At 40.7% G+C, this 18,038-nt stretch overlaps 1 protein-coding gene across 3 annotated transcripts in view; it reads right to left on the reverse strand.

Annotated features, from left to right (window-relative positions):
• Window positions 1–18,038, reverse strand: part of usp3 (ubiquitin specific peptidase 3) — a 118,795-nt gene that overhangs the window by 78,143 nt on the left and 22,614 nt on the right. For all 3 annotated transcript variants that reach the window (XM_063070960.1, XM_063070962.1, XM_063070961.1), the window contains one exon: window positions 11,201–11,284. In XM_063070960.1, the coding sequence (XP_062927030.1) occupies window positions 11,201–11,284 (84 nt within the window). The remainder of the gene's footprint in view (window positions 1–11,200; window positions 11,285–18,038) is intronic.

The raw sequence follows: 18,038 nt of genomic DNA on the forward strand, positions 1-18,038 counted from the left end.
TTTTAAAAATACAAAACAAAGTTAGCTTTTCCAACTTAAATCTGTACCAAGGAGAGGAAAATACTAGGCATTATTTCAATTGTTACAAGTCTTGATCAATGATACTTTGCAACAAAGCAACAGAATTTTAAAACATTTCTATTCAAGGGAAGATGCACCATATTCCAGAATAGACAAGAGGTCAACCACTGAGGCCACTATGAATTTTTAACAAAAACAGACACCAAACTTGAAACACAAATATAATCCATGCACAATAGCAAGCCAGCTGTGGTCAGATGATGTATGGGATGTCGATATCTATTATTCAGCAACAGTTCATCATGACTATATCTTTCACAGTAGTGAATACAAATTTCATGATCATTGATTTTTTTTTTGAAAAAACCGTCCACACCAAATGCTACTTAGTAGTTTGCAATGGTTTCCACACTAAATGTCAATGCAAGTTCAGAATTCTAAAGTTACACCAGAATCACACACTGTCTTTGTACAAATAGTTTACTGGTTTGGTATCATTGACTTGACTTCCACCTTTCACAAGTAATAACCACAAGACAAAATGGGACGCAAGGTTAGCACAGTGTTTTACAGTACTGGCGACCAGGTTTCAGATCCTGCCACTACCTACAATAAGTTTGGATGTTCTCCCCGTGACCATGTGGGTTTCCCCTGGATGCACTGATCTCCTCCCACAGAAACAAGAGTACCAGTTAGTTGATTAACTGTCCCATGATTAAGTTTTGATTTTAAAAAACAGGTGGGGGGGGAGGAGATTGCTGGGCAGTGTGGCTCAAAAGGCTGGAAAGGCCTATTCCGCACTGTATCTCAATAAATAAACAAAAATAAGATAATTTAGGGCTTAATCATGCTACCTGCCAACATCAGGAATGAAAGTTTACACAAAGCTAAATGCTCAATTATACTTAATATCGTTATACTCAATCGTAAATACTGGTGACTTAATTGACTCAACAAATCTTAATAAACCAACATTCCAGAAGACACACTAGCAGTCTTCTGAAACAAAAAACTAATTCACTAGTCAGATCCTTATTTACCTCAATATTGATACACCAGTAGTATAACCGCATTATGGAAGTAATAACTTTGGAGAAGATTGATGGCTAAGATACCCAAAAAGACATTTTTATCAGAATCAGGTTTATTATCACCGGCATGTGTCGTGAAATTTGTTAACTTAGCAGCAGCAGTTCAATGCAATACATAATATAGAAGTAGCAATAAAACAAAATAAAGTAAATCAATTACAGTATATGTATATTGAATAGATCAAAAATCATGCAAAAAACAAATATATTAAAAAATGTGAGGTACTGTCCAAGGGTTCAATGTCCATTTAAGAATTGGATGGCAGAGAGAAAGAAGCTGTTCCTGAATCGCTGAGTGTGCGCCTTCAGGTTTCTGTACCTCCTACCTGATGGTAACAGTGAGAAAAGGGCATGCCCTGGGTGCTGGAGGTCCTTAATAATGGACGCTGCCTTTCTGAGACACCACTCCTGGAAGATGTCCTGCGTTCTTTGTAGACTGGTACCCAAGATGGAGCTGACTAAATTTACAACCCTCTGCAGCTTCTTTCAGTCCTACGCAGTAGCAACCCGCCCCCCCCCCATACCAGACAGTGATGCAGCCTGTCAGAATGCTCTCCACGGTACAACTATAGAAGTTTTTGAGTATATTTGTTGACATACCAAATCTCAATCTTTGAATGAAGTATAGTTGCTGTCTTGCCTTCTTTATAACTGCATCGATATGTTGGGACCAGGTTAGGTCCTCAGATCTTGACACCCAGGAACGTGAAACTGCTCACTCTCTCCACTTGCGATCCCTCTGAGGATTGGTACATGTTCCTTCATCTTACACTTCCTGAAATCCACTATCAGCTCTTTCATTTTACTGACGTTGAGTGCAAGGTTGTTGCTGCGACACCACTCCACTAGTTGGCTTATCTCGCTCCCGTACGCCCTCTCGTCACCACCCAAGATTCTACCAACAATGGTTATATCATTAGCAAATTTATAGATGGTATTTGACCTATGCCTCACCACATAGTCATGGGTATACAGAGAGGATAGCAGTGGGCTAAGCACACATCCGAGGTGTACCAGTGTTGATAGTCAGCGAGGATCCAATTGCAGAGGGAGGTACAGTGGCCCAGGTTCTGTATTTCTCAATCAGGTTTGTCAGAATGATCGTATTAAATGCTGAGCTATAGTTGACGAACAGCATCCTGGCATAGGTGTTTGTGTTGTTAAGGTGGTCTAAAGCTGTGTGAAGAGCCATTGAGATTGCATCTGCTGTTGACCTATTGTTGACAAATTGCAATGGGTCCAGGTGCTTGCTGAGGCAGGAGATCAGTCTAATCATGACCAACCTCTCAAAGCATTTCATCACTGTTGATGTGAGTGTGATTATCATTAAGGCAGCTCCCATTATTCTTCTTAGGCAGTGGTATAACTGTTGCCTTTTTGAAGCAAGTGGGAACTTCTGCCCATAGCAGTGAGAGGTTGAAAATGTCCTTGAATACTCCCGCCAGCTGGTTGGCACAGGTTTTCAGAGCCTTACCAGGTACTCCATCTGGACCTTCCACCTTGCGAGGGTTCATCCACTTCAAAGACAGCCCAACATCAGCCTCTGAGGCAGAGATCACAGGGTCATTAGGTGCAGCAGGGATCTTCACAGCTGTAGTTATATTCTCCCTTTTCAAAGCGACCATAGAAGGTGTTGAGTTCTTCTGTTGAGCATCGCGGCCATTCATGCTACTGGGTTTCGCTTTGTATATATAAAAGTATATATCCAGGTTTTGAATTTCACCATTTTAAGTGATTTACAAAAAAAATTTAGAAAACACCTGTCTTCAAAATAGCTGCTTCTTTTCAAACTGTCAATTAATATGAACTGGGCACAATTTATATTTTCATTCCATTTGCTATAAAAATGTTGCACATGGCTTTTGAAATATTCATAACAAGCAATCTCACTTCTTTGAAATATTCACTTGCCAGTGACAAGGTAGTGTTGGAGATGGTAATAAATGAGCCAATAAATTGTATGCAAGAAAATAAAAATTGTTTCAAGGTAACTACTGAACTAGGCTGTACATATCACTTGTAACACACAAAATGCTGGAGGAACTCAGCAGGTCAGGCAGCATCTATGGAAATGAATAAACTACTGACATTTTGAACCAAGACCTTTCATCAAAATTGGAAAGTAAGGGGAAAGGTGCCAGAACTAGGAGGAGGGGGAAAAGAAAGGAGTACAAGCTGGAGAGTTATAGATGGAGCCAGGTGGGTGGGGGAGGGGGATAAAGAAAGAAGCTGGTAGGTGATAGGTGGTAAAGGGCTAGAGAAGAAGTAATCTGATAGAAGAGGGAGGACCATGGGAGAAAATGAAGGAGCAGCAGGGGAGACAATAGGCACTTTAGAAGAGGTAAAAGGGCGGGGGGCCAGGGTGGGGAATTGAAGGGGTAGGGAAAAATTACTGGAAGATGGGGCAATTGATGCTTATGCCATCAGGTTGGAGGCTACGTAGATGGAATACAAGGTGTGCTCCTCAAGTTTAGTGGCTTCAACATGGCAGAAGCAGCCATGAAGGCAGATGCCAACTTTGTTACATGTATAGAAAAGCACAGAATCTTCTGCTCAGCTTAAAAACCTGGCAGACTACAACAACACTGAAAGTACACAAAAACATGAGAAATTTGTCATAAAAGTAAGGAAATTTGTGGAATAAAATGGTCAAATGTACAACACATTTGATGATGTTAAAGTACATCAACATTCAATTTCGTAACATGAGAACACATCTCAGAAACCAATAAGAAACATATTTAAAAAATTAAATGAAAGCATGTAGTTATAGTCAACAGCATACCTAGGCCTTGTCTGATACTCCATGTATCCTCCACAATTAGTAAACCACCTACTAAAACTCTTAACTTGAAAAGATGGCTTCATAACCAAATTTTAGAAAATATCACACCCAGTGGCATTTTTGGTCATGAAATAATGTTATCAATGTATATAAATGAGAAAGACAATATTGATATAATATGATAAATTAACAGTTGACATAGAGATATAAAGTACAGCATTTAGCCCTTTAGGCCTGTCCCTGCATTCAACATAGTCATATGGATTAGTACCCCATTTCCACCGTTCTCCCATACCCCTTGATCTCTTCATTAAGTACATCTTCCAACTCCTTGAATATACACAATTATTTTGAGTATATTTAGTAGCCTCCAATGATTATGTGGAGAAAATTCCACACTCCAGGTTAAGAAATTTCTTCTCATTTTTATTAAAGTGACATATGCACATCCTGAGTCTGAGAGCAACAAAAAAATCTGGTGGAACTATTAAGTTAGGCAGCTCTATGGAGTGAATAAACAGTCCACATTTTGGGCCAAGACTGAAAAGGAAGGGTGGCAGAAGCCAGAATAAGAATGTGGGACAGAAGGAGTACAAAATGGCAGGTGTGAGGTGAGACCAGGTGAACGGGGTTGTGATCCTTGGTTCTGGCCGTACATCCTCTGTATTTAGTTTATGCAGTTCCAGGAGAACTATACAAGGTTTCTATTAAGATTTTCTCTCATTCTTCAGTATTCCCATGATTATAGACCTGACCAATCTAATCTGTCAAGTCCTGTCATCCTGAGAATTACCGTTACAAGTTGTTTTTGCACTTTTCCCCAAAGGCAAGAACATCATTCCTCAAATACTGACTAAATCCTGAACACAACCATTTTTCTACTCTACACTGAAAACTGCATTAGAGCTGTTAACCGCACCCATGCTCAGCTTTTCCCCAACTTCTGCCCTCAAATGTGGGAGCCATAGAACACTACAGCACCAAAACTGGCCCTTCAGCCCATCGAGTCCATGCTGAAATATTAACTTGCTCAAGTCTTATCAACCTGCACCAAGACCATAGCCTTCCACACTTCTCACATCCAGTTATCTATCCAAGTTTCTCTTAAATATTGAAATGGAACCCTTATCCACCATTTGCACTGGCAGCTCATTCCACTCTCACCATCCGCTTGAGTGAAGTTCCCCATGCTCTCCTTAAAACACTCCACCTTTAACCCATAATCTCTAGTTATGGTCTCACCCAACCCCAGTGGAAAAAGCTAGCTTGCATTTACATTATCTATACTGCTCAAATCTCCATACTTTCTCAAATCTCCTCTCAAGTTTCTACATTCCAGGGAATAAAATCCTAATGTATTCAACCTTTCCTTATAACTTGGGTCCTCAAGTCCCAGCAATATACTTGTAAATTTTACATGAACTCTTTCAACCTTATTGACATCTTTCCTGTAGGCAGGTGATCAAAACTGTACACAATACTTCAAATTAGACCTCCTCAACGTCTTATACAATTTCAACATAACATCCCAACGGCCGTACTCAATACATTGTTTTATTAAGGCCAATGTACCAAAAGCTTTACCACTGTACCTACTTGTGCTGCCACTTTCAAGGATTTATGTGTGGATCTGTATTTCAAGATCCTTCTGTTCTACATGCTCCTCAGTGCTCTACCACTCACCATGCAAGACCCAACCTAGTTGGTCCTCCCATAATGCAATAATGACACGTGTCTGTATTAAGTTTCATCTGCCATTTTTCCAGTTGGTCCAGATCCTGCTGCAAGCTTCAACAGTCTTCCTCGCTGTTCAGTACACCCCTAATCTTGGTGCCATCAGCAAATTTGCTGATCCAGTTTACCATATTATCATTCAGATTGCTGAAATATAGATGACAAACCCATCACCAGTCACAGGTCTCCATCTATTGCCATTCTCTTGTTTCTCTCACAAAGCCAATGTCTAATCCAATTTACTACCTCATTCTGAATGCCAAGCAACTGAACCTTCTTGACCAACCTCTTATGCGGTGCCTTGTCAAAGGCCTTGCTAAAGTTCATACAGACAATATCCACTACCTTATCTTCATCAACTTACCTGGTAACTTCCTCATAAAACTCTAAAATTGGTTAGACACTACCTGCCATGCATAGCCATGGGTACTTCAGTAAGTAACATAGTTTTCAGATGTTTTTAAAAAATCTATCAATATTCAAAATTAACAGTTCCCAGTCTGCAGACTCAGGTTGTAAGTGCAGGAAAAGGAAGTGTAGACAGTAAGTTGGATCACAAATCAAATGCAGAGGCTTCAGACCCCCACTCCCAATAACTTTTTGGCAAATGTACAATCTTTGGAAAATAAAATTGAAGACTTCAAAGCAAGATTGCTGTACCAGAAGGACACAAAGGATAGCTGTGTACATTGCTATTCTCCAGTTCTGGACACAGCCCTGCAGCTCAATGACTTCACCATTCAGCGTAAAGACAGGATAGTTCAGTCTTTTAAAGGCAGAGGAGATGGAGTACACTTTATAACTAACTCATCATAGTGCACAAACATGGTGGTTCTGTCTCAGTCCTGCTCAACTGACCTGGAACATCTAGGGATCAAATGCTGTACTTTTCATCTGCCACCATCATCCTGGTAGTGGTGTACATTCCACCTCAGGCCAATGTTAGGCTGGCACTGGAGGAGCTAAACTCTAATCAGCAGGCATGAAACTGTGCACCGTGATCCTTCATTATTGTGGGGAATTTCAACTAGGCCAGTTTGAAGTAGTCTCTGAACTACTACCATCACCCTATCACCCACGTGGAACCAGAGTAACACACTTGACTGCTGAAAATATCACAATCAAGAATGCTTACCACGCCTATCCACACCCATATTTTGGGAAGTTTGATCACCTGGTTGTACTTCTACTCCCAGTGTATAGGCAGAGACTAAAGACCATAGCACCAGTGGTGAGGACCAAGATGTGGTCAAGGGAGGTGGAGGAGAACTTACAGGACTGCTTTGAGTCAGTGGACTGAGCAATATTCAGGGATTCACCTTTGAAACTGAATGAATACGCTACAGTAATCACCGACTTCATCAAAATCTGATGAATCAGTGTGTGCCTTCAAGAACATACAGGACATTATTTAGCTTGTTTATTTCGGCTTTTTTCTTAAAGATGTGTTGGGTACGTTCCGACTACCGCTGCATTCTTCGTGGCAATGTATCAGTCCGCAGCCCAGAGGTTGGGGACCACTGTTCTGGAGGACCATTTTTGTCCCTTGCTAACCTTTTGCTCTTAATATATCTGTAAAAGCCCTTGGAATTCTCCTTCACCTTGACTGCTACAGCAACCTCATGCCTTCTTTTAGCCCTCCTGATTTCCTTCTTAAGTGTTCTCTTATTTTTCTTATACTCAATAACCTCATTTGTTCCTTTCTGCCTATACTTGTTATGCACCTTTTTCTTAACCAGGGCCTCAATATCTCTCAAAAACTAAGGTTCCCTAAACCTGTTCTCTAGGCCCGTAAGAATAAATTGAGTGTACAGAGTTTGTATGTTCCTATCAGCACACCTTTGCCAGAAAACAACCTGTCTCTATCCACACTTACCAGATCATCTCTGATACCAAAATTGGCCTTTCTCAATTTAGAATCTCAACCCAAGGACTTGACTTATCTGTTTCCACAATTACCTTGAAAGTAATGGTCACTAGATGCAAAGTGTTCCCCTACACAAATTTCTGTCACCTGCCCTGTCTCATTCCCCAAGAGAATTAGTATCACACACTCTGTAGTTGGGACTTTTATGTACTGGATAAGGAAAAATTCCCGAACATATTTGAACATCCTGAACATTTTCCCATCAAGCCCTTTTAGAGTATGGGAGTTCCAGTCAATGTGGAAGTTAAAAATCATCTGTTACAACCTTATGTTTCTTGAAATAGTCTGATCTCTCTATAAAATTGTTCCTCTGAATCCTGTGGCCTGTTGGGTGGTCTATACGTAATCCCACTAACATGGTCATACCTTTCTTATTCCCCAGTTCCACCTATAAAGCCTCACTAGACAAACTCTCTAGACTGTCCTGCCTGAGCACTGCCATGACATTTCCCGACTAGTAATGCCACCCCTCCCCCCACTTCAACCCCTCCCATTCTATTACATCTAAAACGATGGAACCCTGGAACATTGAACTGCCAGTCTTGCCCATCTTGCAACCCAAGTGTCACTAATGGCTACAATCTGCCTTTTCTACTGTATTCCTTATATTGAAATATATGCAGCTCAGAACATTAGTCCCACCAAGCTCAACCTTTTGATTCCTGACTTTCACGTAGGCTCAACTCCTTTCTCCACAACCACTTCATTTGTTCTGTCGCTCTGGTTCCCATTCCCCTGCAACTCAGTTTAACACCCCCCCACCCCCCCAGGTCCCTCCTGCACAGGTCTCACCTTTCCTGGAAGGCAGCCTAATGGTTCAAAAATCTAAAGCCCTCCCTCCTGCACCATCTCCTTAGCTAAGTGTTAAACTGTATGGTCTTTCCATTTCTGGCCTCACTAGCACATGGCGCGGGTAACAATTCTGAAATCACAACCCTGGTGGTCCTGTCCTTTAACTTGGCAATTAACTCCCTGAACTCACTTCGCAGGACTTTGTCAGTCCTCCTACCCATGTCATTGGTATCAACATGGACCACAACCTCTGGCTGTTCACCCTCCTACTTAAGAATGCTGTGGACTCGATCCAAGATGTCCCTAACCCTGGCACCCAGGATGCAACATATCATCCGGGAACCTCAATCGCGTCCACAGAACCTCCCTTCCGTTCCCGAACCAATGAATCTCATCACTACAGTTTGCTTCTTCTTCCCCACTTCCCCTCTGTGCCACAGAGCCAGCTTAGTGCTATCTTTACTTGACCTCACCCCTGACACTTCTCATCCTTTCTTGATCTGTCACCCCCATCTCTGGTGACAGAGTATCTACTGACTTTTTAAAAAAATAAACCTAATGACTCTCACAGCTATCTTGGCTTACCTCTTCCTACTCTGTCACTTGCAAAAATGTTATTCTCTTTTCTCAGTTCCTCCATCTCCATGCATTTGCTTTCAGGAGGAAGATTTGCATTCTAGAACTGAGAAGTCTTGTATCTTCAAAGAATGGGGCTTCCCTTCCACTACCATCAATGCTGCCCTCACCTGCATCCTCTCCATTTCTCACATCTGATCACGTCCCATTCTCCCACCGCCATAACAGGGATAGGGTTTCCCTTGTCCTTACCTTACACCCCATGAGCCTAGGCATCCAGTACACAATTTTCCACAACTTCCATCCATCTTCAACAGGATCGCATCATTATGTGCATCTTTTCTTTTCTCCCCCCCCCAACCAACTCTCCACTTTCCATAGGAATTGCTCTACATGACTCCCTTGTCCACTCGTCCGTTCCCATTGAGTCCCCTCCTGACACTTATCCCTGCAAGCAGGACAAGTGCTACACTTGCCCATAACTTTCCCCCTCACCAATTCAAACAGTACTTCCAGCTGAGGGGACACTTCACCTGCGAGTCAGTCATCTACCGTATCCAGTACTCCCAGTATGGCCTCCTCTTCAGAGATAAGACCATAATAAGACTAAAAAATATAACAGCAGGATTAGGGCATTTGGCCCATAAAGTCTGCTCCGCCATTTCTTCTCCCAGTCCCATTCTCCTGCCTCCCACCCCACACCCCTCCCCCGCCACCCAACCCCTACATCCCTTCATGCCCTGACCAATCAAAAAATCTTCGGACGCATCATAAATTGAAGGGCCACTACATCAAGCATCTTTGATCTGTCTGCCTCAAAAGGTGGGATTTCCTTGAGGCCAACCATTATTTCAATTCAATTTCCCATTGTGACACGTTGCTCCATGGCCTTCTCTATTGCTGAATTGAGGCCACACTCAGGTTGGAGGAGCTACATCTCATTCTGCCTGGGTAGCGTCCAATCTATTGGCATGAACATCAATTTATCTAACTTATGTAAATTTATCTCCCCCTCCCCCTTTTCTCTTTTTCCATTCCCCATTCTGGTTCCTGTCTCACCACTTTTTTCCTCAACTGCCCATCTCCTCCTCCTGGTGCTACCCCTCCTTCTCTCCCCCCCACGGTCCACCATTCTAACAGATTCCTCCTTATTCGGTCTTTCACCTCTTCCACCTAATACTTCCCAGCTTCTTACTTCAGTAACCCCTCCTGCATCCAAACTGCTCAACTGGTTTCACTTATCACCTGCCAACTTGTACTCCTTCCCCTCCTCCCATCTTCTTATTCTGATTTCTTCCCCTTTCCAACCTTGATGAATAGTCTCTGCCTGAAATGTTAACTGTTTAGTCCCTCTATAGGTGGAGCCTGACTTGAGCTCCTCCAGCACTTCGTGTTGCACAAGCGGGCAGAGTCCTAAGGTCCTGTACAGCTGCAACAGGATATAACGCCACACAATTTCTACTACCTTCTAACCGATTACAACATCTGACTGTGCTTTCAGCAATTGAGGTACGAATACCCAGGTCACAGTTCGGAAAAGGGAAGGTTTATCATTCTGATAATTTTTCTTTATAAAAGGTGGATAGCCTTACATTGTCTGTCATGAATTAGCCCACTTACCCAAATCACATTACCTAAATGACACTGGAGCCTTACATTCTCCTCATGGTTATACTCCCTCATAGCTTTACGTCATCTTAATACTAGGTAATATATTTAATTCCCTCAGACTAAAGTAAGGACTGCACATGAACCTGCTCTTTTGTTCCAGAAAGCTAAATATATCAACTTAATGAATACCTTAAAGATAATGTGCTCAGTTATTTTAAAGTTCATTGTGGTAAATGTAATGTATCAAATCATCCAAAGGGAGAATTAGGGTTGACACAGACCAATACTACAAACCAATACAAATAATCTACCCTTAAACTATTCAATTTACGCTTTAATGATAATAGCCATTCTCCAACAACGAACAGTTCAGAGTACATAAATACATTGATTTTCCTCCCCCTCCCCGCCCCCCGCCAAGGAAAAATGCTTTGGTATTTTGAAGAGACATTGAAGTCTTTCCACACGGTGCAAATTACATGGAGATTTTTAGTAATTCTGAATGCAAGGGCAAATCATACATGATTTATTATCTCTCTTTCAATCTTAGGAGGATCATACCAAAATCATTTCTGAACTGACTAAAGATGGATGAGAGAGTCCATGAAACAAACCTCAATATTCTAGGGATTACAGAAGAACCATTAATTTATTCGCACATACTTCTCCAAGTTCTGTAGATGCTCTCTGACCCTCTGCACCAGTCCCATCTTGGTATCATTCACCACAAAATCATCGCACCTATAACTAGAAGTAACAAAACACAAATTAGGAAAATATGGTTGACTCATTTTAATACTAGACACTTGCATACCCCTTGATAGAACTAGCTCATCCAGTGTGGTAATGTCTACATGATTTTAAAACTAAGGGTCACCTTCAAATGAATGTAACTTTTTACATGTGAGCAACCTTTGTCTTGTTTAACAAGCATCAAGAGCAAGGATAGAAATTGTTTCATTTCAGTTGAAGGTGAAATCAATGTGTACTTATCTCAAATTTGACTCAGAATTCAGAAATTTATTAGGTGTGCCTTTTGAGTTTTTAAAATTTATGAAAGGGAAAGAAAAAGTTAATTTTAAGAAAGGTAAGCCAAGCTTAACTCTTTTCTTAAGAAAGGTTGGCTAAAAATCATTCTCTACTCAAAAAAGCATTGACAATTATTTTTGGATTATATCTACAATTTACTGATCATATTAACGTACTATGAGCTCTAGATATAATAATCTTTACACAGGGGTTCCCTGAGACCTGAAAATTATTTCAAGGGTTCTTCCAGGGCAAACAGTTTTAGAAAGGCTGGACTAGGGCAAAGTGCAATTTTTAATTTCTCTCTATATTTTCATCAACTTCACCTAGATTTTAAGACCCACCCTCATCAGGACAATTTACAAATCCAATTTACCTACTAATCCACACATATTTGGCATGGGGAAACTGGAGAAAACCCAGAGTCAGGTTTGGACATCTGTCTCAATCACTGAGGTAGTGGCTTGACTAGCTTGAAGCTGCACATTTTTGCATTAGTAATAGGTCAGCTTTTTCTATCATAAATAGACCAACAGGCAGTACCATAACAACAGAGCAAGATAACAAGGACATTTGCATTAAAAATGTAAATGTGCAAATAGGAAAATAATTACAAAGGGAAAAGACAGGTTCAAATTTTCTTGGACACAAAAACAACTATAACACAAGAATCGTCTGGCAGCAAGTATATTCGATTAACTGATTTATACTGGTTTTACAGTAAACATTCCAATAGGTTTACTAATATTGTGTGGCTTCTGAAGCCTATTTAATTTACATAGATGTAGTCTAAATTATAAAATCAATTTACTTACATTTCATGGACTGACAAAAACGACATGGCATAGATTTATGCTCAATTATTCAGTGGTAGCTCCACCAAAAGTGGAGTGACATTAACATAATTCAAATCTTTGGGGTGCAAGTTTTACCTCTTTAAAAGAATAAATAAATGGGACCAGCAATGCTTCTCATCAATTCTATCAATATCAGATTTATTTAAACCTCAACCCATTCATTAGCTTGAAAACACCTTGGTCAACGTGGATGAATTGAACTGTATAATTGACTAGAAATGTGCACAAAAGTATGTTGCACAATATAGAATTGTATCTCAATACACTTGCCCAATAGTGAGAACATAGAAATCTACAGCACATTACAGACCCTTTGGCCCACAATGTTGTGCCTACTCTAGAAAATGCCTAGAATTTCCCTAGTGCATAGCCCTCTATTTTTCTAAGCTCCGTACTTACCCAAGAGGCTCTTAAAAGATCCTATTGCATTCACTTCCACCACTGCTGCCAGCAGTGCATTCCACGCACCCACCACTCTGTGTGGAAAAACTTACCCCTGACATCCCTTCAGTACCCATTTCCAAGCACCTTAAAACTATGCCCTCTCGTGTTAGCCATTTTAGCCCTGGGAAAAAGCCTTCATCATTTTAAACACCCATCTAGCAAGAGCAAATTCAGTCAGGAAAATTAGCTGAGACAGAAGAAACTGAGTCGTATTTTTAAAAAAAATGCTAAATTGTCAAGGAAAGTACAACTTCGGACATTTTTGGCCCTCAACAGATAATCTACACAGCAACTTCCATGCACCGGTGCACTGATGAAAATTTAATTATTTAACAGATACTATATTTAGCAAGTGAACTTGTTTGAAGTCCAACAATGACTGAACTCTTACACATTTTCAGATACACAATAAAACTGGACCAAATAGCCTATGGCCTGAAGAAAATACAAGCGACCCACACATTACAGGCGCCGACTGCATTCCTAGAAAACAGTACATTTTTACTTCGTCCCTACCTATCCCTCAAATTCTGCTAAGTGTGAATTGTATACTGCATCTCAAAATTTTGGGTAGTGATTTCTGAATTCTGTAAGGGCAAGTGCTCCAACCCAAGACGGTCGCTTGTAATATGTACTGATGTGTGACTAAGGCTTCCAATACATTTTGCTTAGAATTGAGCATTAATTACATTTTTCTAAAGCAAAATACAAACTGAAGGAAGAACTCAGCGGGTTGAGCAGCATCTTGAATGGCAGGAGTTATGATGAAACTGATCCAGGGTCTTGAGTCCACTAACTGATACCAGCAGTTTGTATTTTGTTCCAATTTACAGAATCTGTAGTTTCATATCTCCTTACTTCTAAAGTTTAGTGAGCACTATTTAAAAGAAATCAGTTTCCAAAATGGTTGAGGGAAGGAGCAAGTTAATAAAGTAGTAAATTCAGGAACTTAACAACACCCTTCCAAATTAAAATTTTTAATTCCTCAGATTCAAATCAACTTCTTTTGATCTATAGGTCAGTTCTAGCATTAGTCAGCATACAGTAGTAAAATAAGTCACCTTACGTGAAAAATGGCAGCATTGATCATTTAGAATATTCATGAGACAGTGAATCTGGCTGAATGACAGAATAGCTCACATCCCCAGTGAGTTACATAAATGCAGAAATACTGCTGCTCCAAATATGTCTACATGAAAGTAACCCATTTACACTTCAATGTTCCGCATCTGATGCCCCATATTTTATACAGTAAAATGTAGTCTAACGTACCAAAGAGAATGCATTTCCAGTTTTCGACTATTTTTAAATGAGTGAACAAATTTAAGAGGACAACAGCTTGCATAAGAAACAGAATCAGTTGATCATTGGCAATTTCAAGCACACCACCTCCTCCTTCACAATGACAGCTAATCCATCCCATCACCTTCGCAGATTACCCTTACTCCCCTCAATTCCAAACATCACGCACTCTCTCGTGAATGTCTCCCTGCAGGAGAGGATCCTCAAAGACTCACAATCTTCCACCTCATCCCTAAATTAATACATTTCTTGTAAGCATAACCCCTAGTTCTACAGTCTAAAGCACAGAAAGCCTCTGCATTCATTGTGTAAAGAGTCAAATATGTGATAGAAAAAAAGTTCAATGATTTCTTATTCTTCTGGTCTATAGAAGAAGTCTACGTCATCATAAAAAGACAAGAAAGACTTTGATAATAGTCTTATTAATTCTGGGCTCTCTGGTATACCTATCTGGATTTTTTTCCCGTTTCATTGCGTATGCTCAGGAAGATCAATCAGAGGAGGAAGAAAGCAAGCACGCACAAGAGAACATGTTTTTGATGAACAAAAGCAGAATCACAAATATGATTTCAATTTATTTAAACTAACCCAGGAAAATAAAAGCTACATTCCAAAAAAGGAGCAACTTCAATTTCTGGTATTCACAGATTTGCCAAATCCTCTTGGGTACAAAATGAAATGTGTGCAATGCTAGACAATTTAAGCAGCAGCTGTGAAGCAATACTGCAAAAGTGGCTCTACTTGCATAAAGCAAATCAATGGCACATCAATGGCACAGAAGTAACAAAAGCTTACAATGCAATGATTGTATAACCATCTATTGTCCCCAGCCAAGGCTATTTTGTTACTAGGACAGGTGAGAAACAAACAAAATGAGAATGTGAAGTAAATTTTGCTCCCCAAGGCTGTTTAAATATTTGAAATAAAGAGAACATCTCATCATAATCTCCAAAACTGAAAATATTGGAAATTAACCAGAAGTTCAAACATACATACAGCTTTATCATAAGAAATTCCATTCATAACTCATTTGATCTTCTATTTAAATTAAATTTCAAAGAAAATACGAATTGGTTCCTGATTATTCATAAGGGAGCTCTCTGATGTCAGGGAACAATCCAGTGCAGTGACCAGCTGCAGTCCTTCAAGCCTCAGGTACTGCTATATTGCTTGGAGTGTTCTTGAAGATCAGCAAAGGGGTTGGATTCTATTTCAATTGGCAGCACATTGATACTTCTGGTAAGGATGTCTCAGTTCCAGTGATCCTGATCTCGGGTGCTACTTGTGTGGGGTTTGCGTGTTCTCCCTGTAACTTTTGACCAGGGTCAACAAGAATTGGGTGGGGGGAGGGGTAAGGTGGAAACTAAGGAATGCAAAAAGAATGTTGAAAGGGAATAAATTTCCTTGTCATATAGGAGGCCATTTCAGTCCACGGAGCCGTCTGACTCCCTTGCCCCATCCCTACAACCTATTCCCCCTACATTCCAATGTTTATAAATGACCTGGATGAAGTAGAAGGGTGGGTTAGTAAGTTTGCTGACGACACAAAGGTTGAGGGTGCTATGGATAGTCTGGATATCCCGCTTTAATTTCTGACATCGATAGGATGCAGAACAGGGCTGAGAAATGGCAGATGGACTTCAACCCAGCCAAGTGTGAAATGGATCATTTTGGTAGATCAAATTTGAAAACAGAATATAATATTAATGGTAAGGCTCTTGGCAGTATGGAGGATCTGGGAGATCTTGGAGTCCATGTCTATAGAACACTCAAAGCTGCTGTGCAGGTTGACAGTATTAAGAAGGCGTGTGGTGTGTTGGCATTCATCAACTGGGGGATTGAGCTTAAGAGCCGTGAGGTAATGTTACAGCTATACAGGACCTTGGTCAGACCTCACTTGGAATACTATGTTCAGTTCTGGTCACCTCACTACAGGAAGAATGTGGATACTATAGACAGAGTGCAGGGGAGATTTACAAGGATGTTGCCTGGATTGGAGTGTACTCGGCCTTTTCTCCTTGGAGTGTTGGAGAATGAAAGATGACCTGATAGAAGTGTATATGATGATGAGAGGCATTGATCATGTGGATAGCCAGAGGCTTTTTCCCAGGGCTGAAATGGCTAACACGAGGGGGCATACTTTTAAGGTGCTTAGAAATAGATACCAAGGGGATGTCGGGGTAAGTTTATCTACTCAGACTGGTGGGTACATAGAATGCACTGCCGGTGGCAGCGGAACCAGATACAATAGGGTCTTAAGAGCCTCTTAGATAGGTACATGGAGCTTAGAAAAATAGAGGGCTATGCGCCAGGGAAATGCTAGGCAGTTTCTAGAGTAGATTACATGGTCAGTACAACATTATGGGCTGAAGGGCCTGTAATGTGCTGTAGATTTCTACATTCCATGTTGTTCTGTGTTTCCGCCCGAAACGGCAACTGTACTTCCCCCCCCCTCCCCGAAAGATGCTGCCTGGCCTGCTGAGTTCCTCCAACATTCTGTGTGTTGCTCAGATTTCCAGCATCTACAGATTTTCTCTTGTGATCGGCTCCCTACATTCCATTTAATTTCTTTAAGCAATTTAACAACTTCAGGAGATAAAAATTAAGATCCAATGTATTTGATGCTTCAATTCAGATCACTGAGATGCAAGACAGCCCTTTTGGATTTCACCCAAATTGAATGAACACAGGGCTCATTACAGATCTTAAGGTCACCTTGTAACTGTCCTGTCTCAGCATAACAAGGCTGTCAACTTCTTTTAGTTTGTTTCCAGCATTATTTTCAGTGTCAGCTTCTCCCAACTATAATTACTATAGTGCGTTGCAAAAGTATTCAGGCCTCAACCCTTTGTTCACATAAATGAATATTAGAACTAGGGATTTTGATTAATTTAACCTAGAGTTTTTATTTATGAATCACAAGCTCCCCCCCACACACACAGCAGAGCCAAAAAAACAACACAAGGAAAATTGCAAAGCAAAGCATGTAAAACTTTAAATTCGAAAATTAAAATGTCAGCAGTTCAAAGCTATTCATCCCTCTTTGCTCAGTGCTTAGTTGAACCACCTCTCACATCAATTACAACCCGTAGTCTTTTTATACAAGTCTATTGGCTTTGCACAAAATGATGGAGCAAGATTTGCCCATTCCTTCTTTCAAAATTGTTCAAAGTTGGGGAGTGGCAGTGGATAGCATTCTTGCCAGGGATGCTTGATCGGGTTAAGGTCAGGATTCTGACTGAGCCACTCAAGGACATTAATTTTCTTCATTTGAAGCCACTACATGGTTCCTCTGGCATTGTGCTTTGGGTCATTGTCCTGCTGAAAGATAAATTTCCTCCCCAGTTTACACTTTCTGGCAGAGGCTAGCAGGTTTTTATCCAGAATCTCTCTATATTTAACAGCATTCATCTTCCCATCAATCCTGATCAGATTGCCAGTTCCTGCTGCTGAAAAGCATCTCTACAGCACGGTGCTACCTCCACCATACTTTACAGCAGGGATGGTGTTATCTGGCTGATGCAAAAAATATTACATTTACACCACATATACCATAGTGTTGAGGCCACGTTCCACTTTAGTCTCATCTGATCGCAGCACCTTCTTCCAAATCCTTACAATATCTAAGTGACACTTTGCAAAGTCTTTACGGCAAGGATTTTTTTTAAGTCAGGGCTTCTTCTTTGCCACTCTTCCATAAATACTCTTTCTGTGCAAGGCCTTCAAGATTATGGAGCCATGAATTTCATCTCCAGTTGCAGCCACTGACTTCCACAGCTCAGAGTGACTGCTGGCGTTACAGTAGCCTCTCTTACAAGTGCCATTCTTCTCCGGTGACTAAGTTTAGTGGTTGGCCAACCTAGGCAATG

This window comes from Mobula hypostoma, chromosome 18 (assembly GCF_963921235.1).
Source record: "Mobula hypostoma chromosome 18, sMobHyp1.1, whole genome shotgun sequence".
In the NCBI taxonomy this organism is placed as follows: domain Eukaryota; kingdom Metazoa; phylum Chordata; class Chondrichthyes; order Myliobatiformes; family Myliobatidae; genus Mobula; species Mobula hypostoma.